We start from the raw sequence: 15288 nt of genomic DNA on the forward strand, positions 1-15288 counted from the left end.
TGCCCATAGACCATTGGAGATGACTGGGCAAATCCTAGATGACGAATGAATGGATTTTATCAGCTTCTAATGTCTGTTAAATCTGGACATTTGCAGTTCCTTCGGCTCCCCCAGAGAACGTGTCGGCTGAAGCTGTGAGTTCCACTCAGATCCTCTTGACCTGGGCGGCTGTCCCTGAACCTGAACAGAACGGGCTCATCCTTGGATACAAGGTAGATCTTCCCAAGCGCTGCTGAGTCTTTTCTGCCTTTGGATAAGCAATGTGTTGTTTTTACTTGACTTTGTTGTTATCTATGTACTAGTAAGTATTGGGGTATTAAAGTCCTGGCATCTGAACTAAGTGCTGTAAGGTGTATCCCAGAGCTACAATCCCATACAGATCTCCTGTATTTTAGCTGAAAGGTTCCATTCTAGGGAATTTAGGGATTGCTACTAATGTCAGACTGAAACACAACAAGCTGAAGAGAATCCTGTGGCACAGCATATTCCGTGCTGCATCAGTTAAGCTATCAGCAGTGAGATCTCCCTACAGATACAAACGAGCAGATTGAAAAGGTTCACTTCGCAGGACAGGTTATCAGTTTGAGTTACTCAGAAGACTGCAGTTTGAACACTGAATGTTCAGCATACAATACAGCATACATGCGAGTTATTAAAGACTTTACCTTGTCTCTCATGTAAAGGTAAAGGTACCCCTGCCCGTACGGGCCAGTCTTGACAGACTCTAGGGTTGTGCACCCATCTCACTCAAGAGGCCGAGGGCCAGCGCTGTCTGAAGACACTTCCGGGTCACGTGGCCAGCGTGACATCGCTGCTCTGGCGAGCCAGAGCCGCACACGGAAACTCCGTTTACCTTCCCGCTAGTAAGCGGTCCCTATTTATCTACTTGCACCCGAGAGTGCTTTCGAACTGCTAGGTTGGCAGGCGCTGGGACCGAACAATGGGAGCGCACCCCGCCACGGGGATTCGAACCGCCAACCTTTCGATCGGCAAGCCCTAGGCGCTGAGGCTTTAACCCACAGCGCCACCTGCGTCCCACTTGTCTCTCATGTACTGTCTAGCTAATACTTTTGACATCCTGCTAACATGCACCAATGACAAGGAGATACTATGTTGATTGCTTGTTTATGGATGGCAACTACCATCTACCTGACAAGACTAACCCATTGCTGCATGTTTGCTGGAGCTGGCAGGGCAGGTGTGTTTGCTTGTGTGTGAGAGAGACACCAATGTTCTTTCTGTGTCTGTCTGGCTACAGAGAAACACTGCAGATTTGGGATTGTAGTCAGCAGAGGAATTTAACCCAGCAGAGAAGTCTTGCTGGGGACTCAAAGGACATGTTGTTTGCTTTTGGGGGAGCTGCTGCTGCTGAACAGCCTAGCATAGCCTGTCCCCATGCAAGCACGCTTCTGACTTTGCAACTAGAAAGTGGGACCCAAAACAAACACTGCGGAGTGGTGTGTTCTTGTTCAGCCAGCCATGCTCTCCTCATTCCTCCACTCCCTGTCTCTGGTTTTCCCTTCAACAGACACTCAGCATGGCAACACCACTCAGCATACCTCATGGACCTATTTTTGCTTTTTCCTCCTTCCAAGGTTTTTTTTGTGTAATGCTCTTTGATACTTCTGCAAATCTTGGTGTTCTCCCAAGCCTGCTGATACCCCCTGATTTGACTACATAGGAATTGGCAAAATGTTTGCCATTAGTAGCAGGGTTGCAAACATATATCCCCAGTTCTCTCTTCTGACAAATAGCGAAGTTACTGGAAACCAGGCAGAGGGCCTTCTTTGTAGTTGCCCCTACCCTGTGGAATGCCCTCCCATCAGATGCCAAAGAGATGCATAACTATACGACTTTCCGTAGACATCTGCCTGTGGTAGGAAGCTTTTGATGTTTGCTGTTTTGTCCTGTGTTTTTCTATTTTGTTGGAAGCCACCGAACGTAGCTGGGGCAACCCAATCAGATGAGCAGGGAACATTGTTGTTGCCGTCTCTGTAAAATATTGTTCCTGGAATGCCTTGCTGCTTGTGGGGAGCGAGGTAATATCCCCTATCCTTTTCATTTCATTCTATATGTATTTATCATACTCTTCTCCCCCCCCCTTCAGATTTTGTTCAAGCCCAAAGATGTGGAAAGCAAATTAAGCAGCCAAGTCGTGAGAGGGAACCACACCCTTTCCATCCTTCTAGCTGGTTTGCGGAAATATGTGCTTTATGAGATTCAGGTTCTGGCATTCACACGCATTGGGGATGGGATCCCCAGCTCCCCTCCAGTCATCGAGAGAACTAAGGACGATGGTAAGTGTATGTGGATCGCTAGAACCTTCTAGCTTTTTTTGGGGGGGTGCATATCAGCAGCTAATCAGGTGGATTCCATTTTTAATCTCAAAGAACCGGATCCTCCCCTAATGTAAAGAGGCACAGTCCTATTAGTTTCTAGCTGAGAATCTGCTCCCAAAAATTGCAGTCTATTTCCCCCCCTCCTCCCAGTAATTGACAAAAAGATTGTTTCACTCTAAAACCTGATATTTTATAGCCAGTTCCAGCCTGAAGCAAATTTTTACAGCCCAATTATGAACTCCTACAGAAATCCAATCATAGTAATAAAAAAAAAGCTGTGGGATAATGGGACGTGATAAACAAACCTTGCTGTGATTGAATGTGAGCGCGATGTGGTGTTTCCTGTCCCAAGAGTGTGCCTAGACCAACCTTGAACAAAAGAATAATAAAATGACCTTTTGTGAAATTAGTGCATGAACATTGTATTGTTCTACTCGCCGACACTATCTGTAAGCCTGAGAATTCCCGTTTAGGGTTTGACATATTGAAAGGACGAGAGGCTTTCTGGGGTCTGATGGAAGGAATGTGCATTCATTAGCCACATGGCTGTTCAGGGGACTCATGGCTCTAGGGCTCACCTTCACAGCTTCGGCAGACCAGTTGACCACTTCTGCTAAGTCTGGATGCTGGGGGGGGGTTGGGTAACTGGAGCAGGGGGTGGGGGAGAATTCAGGCTGGCAGAGGGGAAGCCCCAAGCATTTTTCTGTCGGCTCTTGTTGAATGTTTCTCCCCCTAAAATTCTAACAATATTTCTCTTTTTATCATTATCCATTGGCTTGCTTGCTATCCCATGAGCTTAGAGCAGCTTTACAGCAACATTTTCCCTCAGTTTTAATAATTCTGTCCCTAAGGAGCCCACAATCTGAGAAAAATCAAATGGTTTGAGGAGAAAAGAGGTCAAATGAAAGAAAAATAACATTGTAAATATTATATATATATAGATATATATAGAGATATAGATATATAAATTTAAAGCACCACACTGAATAAACAGTCCAAAAAGTCATTTAAAAGACAGCAGTTTTTAAAGGCAGCCAGCAGCTCAATGTCTGCTTGTTGTATGGTTGGGCTCAGGCTACCCGAAAAATCGTTTCCCACTCTATGAACCTGCCTGGCTGCCAGGATCCTTGGGTGAGCACTTTCTCTTGGTCCCAGCTGGTGGTGACATGAGGGAAAGAGCCTTTTCTGCCCCCATATTGTGAGATTACCTCCCCAGAGAGGCTAAATGGATCCTCTCCCAGTTATCCTTCTGCCAGCAGGCTAAAGCCTTCCTGTTCAGAGCGGCCTTTAGAAACTAAGGAGGAGACGATGCTGTTCATTGGGCTGCTGTCAGAACCGATTGTTTCAAGGCTGGTTCTAAATTGTGTTTTAATATATTTTGATCATTGTCCCCACCCCCCACCCCCGGTTTATTTTTATTACTTTGTATTTTATTACTTTGTTTTTAACTGTTGGAAGCTGCCCAGCTTGGAAGAAGAGCAACATAAAGATGATGAGGATGATATTAAAGAAGTGCTGCAGAGAATAGTCTGGGCTGGCTGGAGAGCAGAGTTATGAGCAGTGCTTTTTTCTCCTAAAAAAATAATTGTTTAGGGGTGCTCTCATTTTCCTACTCATATTGAAATGCTGCCCCTCAATGAGGCCAAACTTAGATTCACAAAATGTTTAGGGGTATGTGTACCCCTGTGTACCCCCAGAAAAAAGCACTGGTTGTGAGCATTAAACATGCGCTATATAAAGTCACATGAAAGCTCAGGTGTAATGTGGAAATCAACAGTTAGGGATGCATCAGGGAAATGGAATCACCTGCCATGTGAACACAGCCCAAGTTAGGGCAGGCTGCTCCTTACAGAAGCTAATACCTCTTAGAGTTATGGGCTGGCAGGGGGAGGAGGATAAAGCATGATAATGTCATATATACCGTTCTCTGGCTACAAATCCATTGGATAAACAAATACGTGCCCGAACTGCCATGTAATAAGCATCTTGTCCTCTTCCTTCCTGCATTACCTGTTGTCAAATACTGCTATTTGTTCTTCCATCCCCACACTCCTGACATAAGCCTGCTTGATTCCTTCCTGATCAATTTAATTAAAAGCATCATAGGGGAGAGCAGAGGTGGGATTTCAGCTTAAGGGGGTGAACATCAGTACCTCTGGATTTGCAAATTATCATTAGCTCCCCCTGGTGACCTTGATAGAGGTAATTCAGCGGCCTGCCTGCTGTCTGTGGCAAGGCACAACTTCTCCCCCTCTGATGCTTATGGCCAAACAGAGGTTCCCAGATGCCTAGGTGAAATTGGAAGGCAAATTGAGAGTTAGCTACATGGCTGGAGAATATGATTCAGCTTTGGCAACTGTGTAACGACTTAAGAAACCTGCTTAACCTCTCAAGGAAAAATTCAGTATATGAAGCAATATGCTATAACCAGAGCTATGAAATGCCTTTCAGAATCTGATTGGCATACAGACGTCCCATTATATAGGCTCCAGCATGATTGTCCCCTCTGAGGTCAACCCTAGTTTATCAAAACATCATCATAAATATATTTACTAATGCAATAAAACATATGAAGTCGGTAGCTGCAATATAACAAGAACTGATGGCTAACTTGACCTCGAAAGACAGTAAGCTTTTTATGTTGCATGGGGTTTTTTAAGTCTCTTCTGGTCTAAGACCAGTTTTGCACGTCCAAAGCTTTATCACTTGCCTTAGCTTATCAAGACTCTTGATCCAAAGGCACCAGTTTAGATCCTTTCTCCCTGAGATTCCATACCACGTCATAACAAAGGCTAGCAGAGAGACCCATCCTTGGTAGAGCTTTTTCCTAGGAAATCCTGCAGTGTTAGTAACCTCTTGCAATCAAAACCATGTTTAAGCTATTTGTTAAATCAAAGGTAGATTAGGCAGATAACACCCCTTTTTGAATAGGATGTGCAGCTAAAAATTGCACCTGGGACCTCTTGCACACAAAAGAAATTGGGATAGGTTCATACCTGCCAAGCCCTATCTAATGGCTGTTCTCTTGGTCTTTTTAGCCCCAGGCTCTCCAGTGCGGATGGTGTTCCCCGAGGTGAAGCTGACCTCTGTCCGGATTGTGTGGCAGCCCCCTGAAGAACCCAATGGGATTATTCTTGGTAAGCAAGAGCAAGAGCTGTGCCAAGGGGTGGGAGGACCGAAACAGGCAGCCATAGAAGCAGCCTGTCAGCACATGTTTCTGAATCACTTGAAGGTGTACATATATATCAGGAATTATGGAAGCCTGGAAAATGCAGTGATTCACTTGGTACCCCCTCCTGTGGCCTATTCTGCCTTCAACCCATCAAACTAGCTTGTTTTGAATTCTGAGGGTTGGATGCACTCGTTCTAAAGCCAGGCCAGGGGTCTTAATTCTGTAACTAGGGGCAGAAAGCAAGAAATAGCACAGTGAGGAACTCATAGATGGCATGCATGCTACTGTCCGGGAATCGCAAGTGCCCCTTACCCTCTGGAACTGGCATGCCAATCAGGCAGTACCCCCCACCCCACTGCACCCACAGTGGGGCAGAGAGCTTATCAGAGATGTTCTGCTCAGAGTGTGGACTCTGGGATGCCTTCACAAGATCTTGTGGGTACTCAGATGTTTAGATCTCACAAGAGCATCCAGAACCCACATGCTGAGTGGGACTTGCCCAGTAAGCAAGGCAGAAAGCTTCAAAGTTCTTTCTGCGCTGGGAAAACCTAGAGCAAAAGGAGATTTTAAGCTCTCTGTCTTGAGTTCATTTAATTGGTGCAATTTCAACCAGCTGGCTTTCAGCGGTGCAAGTTTGGAATCACACAAGTTAATTGCACATAAGATACAACCATGCTGCAATGACAATTTCCATGCTGTGAAATTTCTTCTGCTCTCACAGAGCTCTGTGTGGGAGCGAGGCTCTTCTCAGTTCCCTTCTCAGTGTTCCTCCACCACACCAAATACCTCTGGAATGATGCAGGGTGTAGGGCACAAATCTTCTGCTCTTGCCATAGGCAGTAGAAAGACTACATTTTGAGGATAAAATTGCAGATCTCCATGTTGAGTCAAATGCTGCTGCTGTTACAGAGCCAGATGAGGTGTCTGACGCAGCAACTTGCCTGATTTTGTGGGATCTCTGTTGATGAGGTCTGAAATGTAGACTTCCTTGACTCCTAGCCATTATGACTAATTCGAGCTAGTAACCAAGGGAGGTGGGGTGGCCAGATGCGTCTGTGAAGTGGTGAATGTATCTTTACGTGGTGGTAGGACTACCTGGCACCTTGAAGGGAGTCAGTAGTGCAACCAGTTTTAATGAAGTCATCCCAATCCAGACCCTGAAGTACTTGACAACTGGTACCCCGTCACAAATACTCCCTTCAAGGGAAGGAAAGTGCTTGAGAGCTTGGTAGCAGTCCAGCTCTAAGCGCTTTTGGAGGAAACTGATGATTTGACCTGTTTCAGCTGGGTTCAAGCCTGGTTTTGGGACAGAATCAGTTCTGCTTGCCCTGATGCATGAGCTTCTTCAAGGAATTGTGACATTGTTGGTCTTGCTTGATCTTGGTTCACCACTACATTAATTTCCTTCCTGGAAATACACATAATTTTACCCCTACTCTCATGGAAGCTTCTCACACCAGCTTTAAAAGGTTGCTGAAATTGCAGCTTTAGTATCTTGTGGTTCACCCCTGATACATATTGCACACAATTAACCAATGGACAACATTTGAAAAATGAAAGCTTAAGTCTTTCTGATTAATGTTAAGTCAATAATGCTAGGTACCTCCAAGCAATGCAATTATTTTGCTGTTTGTTTGCTTGCTTGCTTGCCTGTTTAGCAATGTCTGATAAGAGCTGTCTGAGTTCCTCCCTGGGAAATCTAGCAAACCTATTTGTTGTTTGGCATTTTTTGGCTGCCCCATAGTGATATATGATAAGACAATTGCACTTGTCTGACTTTGCCACCTAAGGCTGCCCCCTTAAATGGTGAGCTACTTTATGCTTTGTGTCAAATAAAATCTGGAACCACTCATTGCAGACAACAATGTTTCCTCATATGGTATGTTGCAGCCCCAAAGTCTCCCTTGATTATAACAAGGCCCACAAGGTAGTTGGAAGCATCATTAGATATGATCTAAAAGCAGCTCTTTCAGAAACTTTTGGAAAGAAGGAAAGATTCATCACAGGCAGAATCCTGTTGGGTACTCCTGACATTCAAGTTGCTTATTTTATTTTCAAGGGACCTCTGTGCCTTGTGTGCTTATTACCAAATTAAGCCCAGCTACTGAGACACAGGATTCGTGTATAAGGAGGAATTCCACCTACTGAAACAATTTGTTCGAAAAACAACTCATAAATACTTATCTTTTGTTCTGTGTCCCTGTTGCACTGCTGAGCAGCTCTGGATGGGGTTTGTGAGGTTGTGAGGTTCTGCTGCGGTGAGATCTTGAGCTATTCTCAAACCGTGAAATTCTTCACTGGTGAGAAGGAATTCTTAGTTAAGTGTGAAACTCAAAAATCCACAGCTTCATTCTCAGGCCAGTGATGAAAGAAAAACAAGCTTGCCCATGGGGTTTCAATGTGAAGGCCAAGGGCAGGTAGCCAGCTTGGTGTCCTCCAGGTTTTGTTAGACTCCCAACTCCCATCAGCCCCATCCAGCATGGCCAATTGACACAGGTGATTGTGGGAGTTGTAGTCCCCCACATCTTGAGGGCACCACATTGGTTACCCTTGGCATATGAAACATTGTTGTTCTTTGGGACAGCTTTTGTGGTTCTTCAAATAGGCACATCAAACGGAAAGATTGTTCACTGTATTCATTTGTTGGCATTGTGGAATCCAACATGACTGTGTTAAAAGAGTCATGGTGGTGCAAGGTCAATACAACAGAAGGGTAAAATGTGCTTTTGCTTGCCATATCTGGGCACTCTGGTGCCCACCTACTAGTACCTTAATGTTGCTTTCACATGAAGAAATATAAGATGTGAGAAGATCTTCCCCATCATGTTCCTTTAGTGTTTCCCTGGCTTGCTTCACCCTGAGTTTGCTCCTCCTGAATGTCAACTTAACCATTACATTTCTATTATTTTCTTCTGCCCTTGGAATTTGTCCAGTTTTCAGAAGAAGAGTTATAGCTTGTAGGTAGAGCACAATGCTTTGCATACAAGAGATCCTAGGTTCAGTCCAAGCATCTCCTAGCATCAGATCCTAGCATCTCCAGGTGGCACAGTGAAAGTCATCTCTGAAATCCTGAAGACTTGCTACCAAACAGTGGAGGTAGACGTAAGCTCCCTAGGTTCATACATAACTTCAGTTTCTTCATTTCACTAGTATCCATTTTTCTACATTGCATCGCCAATAAAGCACTGCAAAATTACACTATTTTAAGTGGTTATATGTGATCACACCAATATTCTTTTTTCTCCTTTGTTTTTATGATGAGGACATGCTCTCCCCCACTCTTGATACAAATGTGCTTAGGTGTTTGGGTTTTTGGTGGAGTTTGTTTGTTGTTCATTTTACAATTTTCCCGCTGATTCTGTTCTTCTGCAGAAAAAGATTCCTGCTTCAGTCATGCGCACGATCACCTCAAAGCAGGGTGGTTTTTTTAGCAGAGTTATATCAATCTGCATATGTGCATTTGTAATGCAGTGGAGGGAAAATATATGAATGAGCTGAAAACTGTGAATGAACAGAGTTCTGTACAGAACTGAGAAACTAAAAAATGAAGGCTTTCTGATGTTCCACTTTGGGACAGAGGCCAAGTAATTTTGAACTCAGGGGAGAAAATAGGATGGAAATATGTTCTGATACATCAGCAAGAAGTATACTGAAGACTTGTCTGTGCTGTACAATTAAATGGATTGACTGTCATGTCTTCTCTCCAAGTAAATCATGAAGGAGCTAAAGATCCTCCAGTAGAGAATTCTCAGAACACTGGGAAAGAAGGAGAGACAGCAACGCAGGTGTAAAATCAGTACTGTTTTGTATCATGGATCCACATTACATTCTTAACATCAGTGCTTTTTTTCTAAAAAAAAATGTTTAGGGCTACTCTCATTTTCCTACTCATATTGAAATACTGCCTCTCAATGAGGCCAAACTTAGATTCACAAAATGTTTAGGGGTATGTGTACCTCTGCGTCCCCCTAGAAAAAAGCATTGCTTAACATAATTTGAGTTCCAACAGATGTGGAAGTAGCTGAAGTGTCCCATGATTACTACATCTCTTCTTTTTGAATGTTCGGTAATCTGCTATAGGAAGGCATTGTTCAAGTCCTCATTCTGGCTTGGTAGTCTATAGCAGATACCCACACTAAGGTTGTGGTTGTTTCCCTCTTCTATCGTTTTTACCCATATACTCTCAATATGCCTTCCATGCTCCAGGTCATAGGTCTCTTCACAAGTGTAAACATCCTTTACAGATCCAACTGCTACTCCTCCCTTCCTATTTGGTGTATTCCTTTTAAATAAGTTATACTCCTCAATTTCTACATTCCAGTCTTGAGTCTCATCCCACCAAGTTTCAGCAATGCCTATTAAGCCATTTTTGCCATCCTGTATTAAAAGCTCAAATTCATCTTGTTTGTTTCCCATACTCTGTGCATTAGTACAGAGACAACTAAAACTAAGTCATTCCCCATTCTTGTGGTTTCCTGCCTTTAGCAGGTTTCTGGATCACTGCTTCAGTTTCCTATGCATCAATGAAGCTATTATACCCAGCACCAGGCGTTCCCCTGTCATCTGTTATATTCTCTCTCTCTCTCCCCCCCCCCACCCTTTCAGGTTTTAGTTAAAAGCTCTCCTGATCAGGTTCATGATATGTAATTGCTTGTGGTTGGCTTATAAACCTTGGTTCATTTTAACTATGGCCTGATATTACATGCAGATGCTGTCGCAGATGCTGTCTCAGATGCTCATCAAGCTACAAAGTCACAAGGCAAGAAGATTTGGGAAACAAATCAAACTTTGGAGAAACAAGCCATTGCTTGTTTGATTGCCTGTCAGACAACTCATGTTTAACATGTGGTTTATGAAATAAACTATGACTTAAACCAGCTGTGGCTAACCAATGCCCTGGACATTTGATCTGCCCCCTCAAAGACCACACTGATTTTGTAGGTGCAGCAATAAATAAATGAATGTAGACACAGCAGTGGGGTATGGCCTCTGCCCAGCCTAACAGTTTAATGGGGGTACATATTGCCTCCTCCCCAGACACCAGGTCAATCACTTGATGAGTCAGGAAGGGATGATAACCCCCTCCAGCTCAGCTGTTCCGTATGGAAAAAGCTGAGAGACGACTCTGTGCCTCTGAAAGCTTAAGCAGGCCTCTTTAAGATGCTCTTGCCTCCAAAAATAACTTTTAATTCAATCTGTTTGCATTGGTCTTGCTGCTGTCATCTTGTAGCCCTGTGACGATACAAAGGGCTTGGCAATGAATGTTTTTTAATAACTTAGATCAAAACATAACTCAGCCTTTTGGAGATCGGCAGTATGAAAAACCAGGCGGCTCCTAGAGAGAAAAGTTTAAATATTTCACAGTGCCTTCTGGTGAACTCCAACTCTTATTTCCGAGACTGTGAAAGAGGTGCCATGTCCCTTGTATTTTTGATGGAGACCTCTTGTGGACCTCTCCCTCTCCCCACTTTAGGCATAGCATCGCCTTGCTACTTCTGGAAATACAGATGTATTTCAAAACGTCAGCTGCAGAACTGGACGCAGCCCAAGTTAAAAAATGGGTGTTTTGATCTCGTGCTGCATTCATGCCCACCTCCAGCCTTTGAAATGCTAAATGTTAAAAATCCACACTGGAGCAACTTTAACCTTTCAGTATTATGCAGGGTGTTTCCCCCTTCTCTCCTCGAGTGCTGCAACAAATTAATAAATGTCTGCATTTTCAGGTATGCATTGCAGCTTCTAAAGGCTGCCGGTGCTGGTTCTGAAGGGCTTTGTATGGTGACGATGAGCATAAAAGCAGCATTAGTATTCCGAGTACAAAGCCACACTTCTGCCTGTTTGCTTTGGGGAAAGAAGCAGGTGCCTTGGAGTGACCTAACATTTAACAGATACATTCAACTGTTGCCTTTTATTTGGTTCAGAAAGCTCCAGCATGCCAAAGTCACTTGCTTTGTACAACAGTCATTAGAAGACCACCTTTGGCACGCTTTGTAAAATTCAGACTTTAAAGAAGGACTCCCAGTAACCTGAAAGAGGCAAATGACAGGTTTATATGGGGAGTCACACCCAAACAAGAGTGGCAGGTGTGTACAACATGTAATAAATTTGCAGAGCATGCAATCATAAAATGTGGTGAGCAAAGCTGAGTTATTTTTAAAAAACAAAAACAACTTTCAGTTTTGGCCTCAGTCCTATGTGCATTTACCTGGGAGTAAGTACCACTGCATGTGATGGGATGTGCTTCTCGGTAGGATTTTCTTTGCTAGACAAAATAATGGATGACAGGTCTATTAGCAGCTCTTAGCTCTTCAGAGGCAGTTTTCCCTCGAGTAGCTTATGCTGGAGACAAACAAGAGGTCAGTTGGTTGCCCTTGCACCTTCTGCACTTTCCAGAGGCATTGCTGGAATGAGGATGCTGGGATGTTCAGTTCCAGAGAGTGCTTCTTTGGGTCTTATTTATACTGCCATCCTTGGTAGCACAGCCTTTGGGTGTTGCTCACTATTCCTCTTGTCAGTATCTCCTTGATGTGCCCTCTCACCACCCTTGATTTTATGGTGTATTATTGCACCAGCCAGTCACCCTATGTAATCTGCCAGTCAAAAATCCCTTTAAGTTTGATTGTTAAGTGCCCTGCAGTGTCTGAATGACTGTCCACTCCGGTCAATCACTGGGGAGGGAGCAGTTTTGGTGAAAGCTTTGCTTATTAAAAATATATCCAGTCTCCATTCCGTTCCAAATGCCAGTCAGCTCTGTCTCAGCCACTGCTACTTTTCCTGCCATGAGTGAAGTTTGTTGTGGCATTGTGTGTGCAAGCAAAGATGACAATGGAGGGTATGATGGGTGCTTGGAGTGCCTGCAAATGTTAGGCACACACTTGTTTGGATTGCTGAGCTAATTCCCAATTTTGTGTGGTGGGAGAAAAACTTATTCCAAGTCAACTTGACTTGAGTCTCCGAGGAGCTTGCCATCACTACAAAAGCCCCCCCTTTTTTCCTTCCTATATACAGGGCCATCTTTACCTGGGGGTGCAAAGGGTGCGGGGCACCCAGGCACCGAATTCTGGAGGGCACGAGGCACCTGCTGCTGAAGCCGCCTAAGCTCTTAACTATCTACCTGTTATGAAATAATAAATTTTGACCAAGCTAGAAAAAGGAAATACATATACAGTGGTACCTCTGGTTACATATGCCTCAGGTTACATACGCTTCAAGTTACAGACTCTGCTAACCCAGAAATAGTGCTTCAGGTTAAGAACTTTGCTTCAGGATGAGAACAGAAATTGTGCTCCCGCTGCGCAGCGGCAGCAAGAGGCCCCATTAGCTAAAGTGGTGCTTCAGGTAAGAACAGTTTCAGGTTGAGTACGGACCTCCGGAACGAATTAAATACTTAACCTGAGGTACCACTTTATACCTAGGTGTTACTGAAATGCATTCCTACTGTTTCACTAAAGGACTTTCGACTTTGTGCGCTCATTTATCAAAAACACACCGCACCAGTGGTGGCGTTGTCATTCACAACAGCACTTTTTAATTTCATCACTTACAGTGCTGGGACGCTGGGTGGATCGTTGCACCCCGGCGGCACATATGCTAAAGATGGCCCTGCCTATATACATAAAAATGTAAGCCTCCATCAGAGGATTTGCATAAAAGCAGGGTGAGAGGGAGAAGAAGAAAAGGCGGGTTTTAAAATGGTGGTTTTAAACAGCATCAGAAGTTTGAATAAAGAAGGGGTGGAGGGACACCGAGGAGCTGTGAGGTGATGGGGATTCGGGTGAGGTATAAAAGGAGGGGTGAGGGTTGGCAAGGAGGGTAAGAAGTTTGGTGGGGGTAGGCAAGCAACAGGAGCGGGGGGGGGCAGCCCCTAGTACTACATAAATGTGAAGTCTGTACTTGGAGCAGAGCATGGATTGAAAAATCAGCTCAAAACAATGGTTGTGCGAAGCAGTCTCCAGACATGGCAATAATGCAGAAGTGAGATCATTCCATGGGAAAATTCTGCAACAAAAAAGAAGCAAAGACTAGGGAAACTGCTTGGGTGAAATCAAATGAGAGAAATCGATAGAGGTAAATGGAAAGTGTTCAAAGAGAAATTAATGTATGCCCTGGGGCTACAGAAGCAACGTAGCAATAAATGCAGCAAGCATTTTAAAGGCCATTAAGACATGAGGAGTAGAAACTCAGTATAAAACAGAATTCAAAAGATTGCTGAACGTAGTAAAGAACATCACAGTAAAAAAATAGAGGAATAGACTCAGCATAGAATGGAGCCTGGATGTGTTATGAGGCTGCAACAGCAATACTTTTTCAAGGCATAGAAAGACTCTAATGTTTGGGGAAATAAATGATAATGATGAAAAACTGCCTGGCAAGGAAAGGCCTAGAAATACTTATGCAAGAATTTAGATACTTCCAGTTCTGCTGATTCATATGGGCAGCATCCAGAATTCCAGCTCACTTCTCTCCCTGCCCCAATCTCCTCCTGTTGCCACATTTACCCTTCCATGCTCTGGAGGTGAGCAGGGGAAGGAAGAGGACAGTGGTGGCTGTTATGTTTTTACAATTTTGGGAGCAGGGAAAGAATGCCTAAGAGCAAATTTGATGAACCGGCCAAATCAGAGCAAACCTGGTGAACCAGCCAAACCAATTCTTTGCTAACCTTGGCTGGCCAGTTGTTGTTGTTGTTTAGTCGTTCAGTCATGTCCGACTCTTCGTGACCCCCTGGACCAGAGCACGCCAGGCACTCCTGTCTTCCACTGCCACCTGCAGTTTGGTCAGATTCATGTTTGTAGCTTCGAGAACACTGTCTAACCATCTCGTCCTCTGTCATCCCCTTCTCCTTGTGCCCTCCATCTTTCCCAACATCAGGGTCTTTTCCAGTGAGTCTTCTCTTCTCATGAGGTGGCCAAAGTATTGGAGCCTCAGCTTCACGATCTGTCCTTCCAGTGAGCTCTCAGGGCTGATTTCCTTAAGAATGGATGCATTTGATCTTCTTGCAGTCCATGGGACTCTCAAGAGTTTCCTCCAGCACCATAATTCAAAAGCGTCAATTCTTCGGCGATCAGCCTTCTTTATGGTCTCAGCTCTCACTTGGCTGGCCAGTTAAGTACTGCCATTTTCATGTCCAAAGAGGTTGCTCTGTTGCTATAGAGATAAATGGGTGGGCCTTTTCCCAGCTCACCTGGCTGGATGCCATGTCATCCTAGGATGGAGAATAATAAGCCAAGGGAGAGTTTTGGCTGATTCTGGTGGCTGGAGAAACAGAAATATGCTTGCTCTGTGCTGAGCCGAAAGTGGTGACTTGGAGCATCCCTGGAAAGGCAAATATGTTTGGTTTTTAATGCTGTGAGCCCCCTCCATCCTGTGCTCAGGTTGTGTGTATGTGTAAACAAAACCATATACAGTGGTACCTCGGGTTACATATGTTTCAGGTTACATACTGTCAGGGCTGGCTCCTGGTCCCAGCTCACAGAGGACCAACGCTGGCTGGTATTTATGTACAAAAGTCTTTATTGAAGTACAGTTTCCATTTCCACGCCGCAGCGCTCCATCCCTACGTCTAAACTTTAGACCGGCGAAGCTCCCTCTGAGTCCCCGCCCCCTGTACACCAGTTTAAGACTCTAGCTTTACTCCACCTCTTCTTTCTCCTCTGGGTCCTGTTGCCCTCCGGGGTCCCTGTCTCCCTGGATTCCTCTGAGGCTGACGATGACGACCCCCCTGACTCCTCCCGCTCTCTTCTGCGGGCTTTAGGACCTGGCTCTCTTCCCGGGCTGCCC

At 44.6% G+C, this 15288-nt stretch overlaps 1 protein-coding gene and 1 long non-coding RNA gene across 9 annotated transcripts in view; one reads left to right on the top strand and one right to left on the bottom strand.

Moving 5' to 3' along the window:
* Positions 1 to 15288, top strand: part of SDK1 (sidekick cell adhesion molecule 1) — a 586517-nt gene that overhangs the window by 473373 nt on the left and 97856 nt on the right. For all 7 annotated transcript variants that reach the window (XM_083413291.1, XM_083413295.1, XM_083413296.1 and 4 more), the window contains exons 27-29: positions 97 to 212; positions 2108 to 2297; positions 5378 to 5476. In XM_083413291.1, the coding sequence (XP_083269417.1) occupies positions 97 to 212; positions 2108 to 2297; positions 5378 to 5476 (405 nt within the window). The remainder of the gene's footprint in view (positions 1 to 96; positions 213 to 2107; positions 2298 to 5377; positions 5477 to 15288) is intronic.
* LOC310664580 lies at positions 240 to 5439 on the bottom strand. 2 transcript variants are annotated; one of them, XR_014504970.1, is made up of 4 exons: positions 5336 to 5439; positions 4493 to 4627; positions 2645 to 2708; positions 240 to 526 (listed from the first exon to the last, which is right to left on the bottom strand). It is a non-coding gene; the product is annotated as an uncharacterized lncRNA (long non-coding RNA). The 2 variants fall into 2 exon arrangements; XR_014504971.1 differs by lacking the exon at positions 240 to 526 and adding an exon at positions 2309 to 2404.

Source organism: Podarcis tiliguerta (assembly GCF_965153285.1).
Source record: "Podarcis tiliguerta genome assembly, chromosome: 14".
In the NCBI taxonomy this organism is placed as follows: Eukaryota; Metazoa; Chordata; class Lepidosauria; order Squamata; family Lacertidae; genus Podarcis; species Podarcis tiliguerta.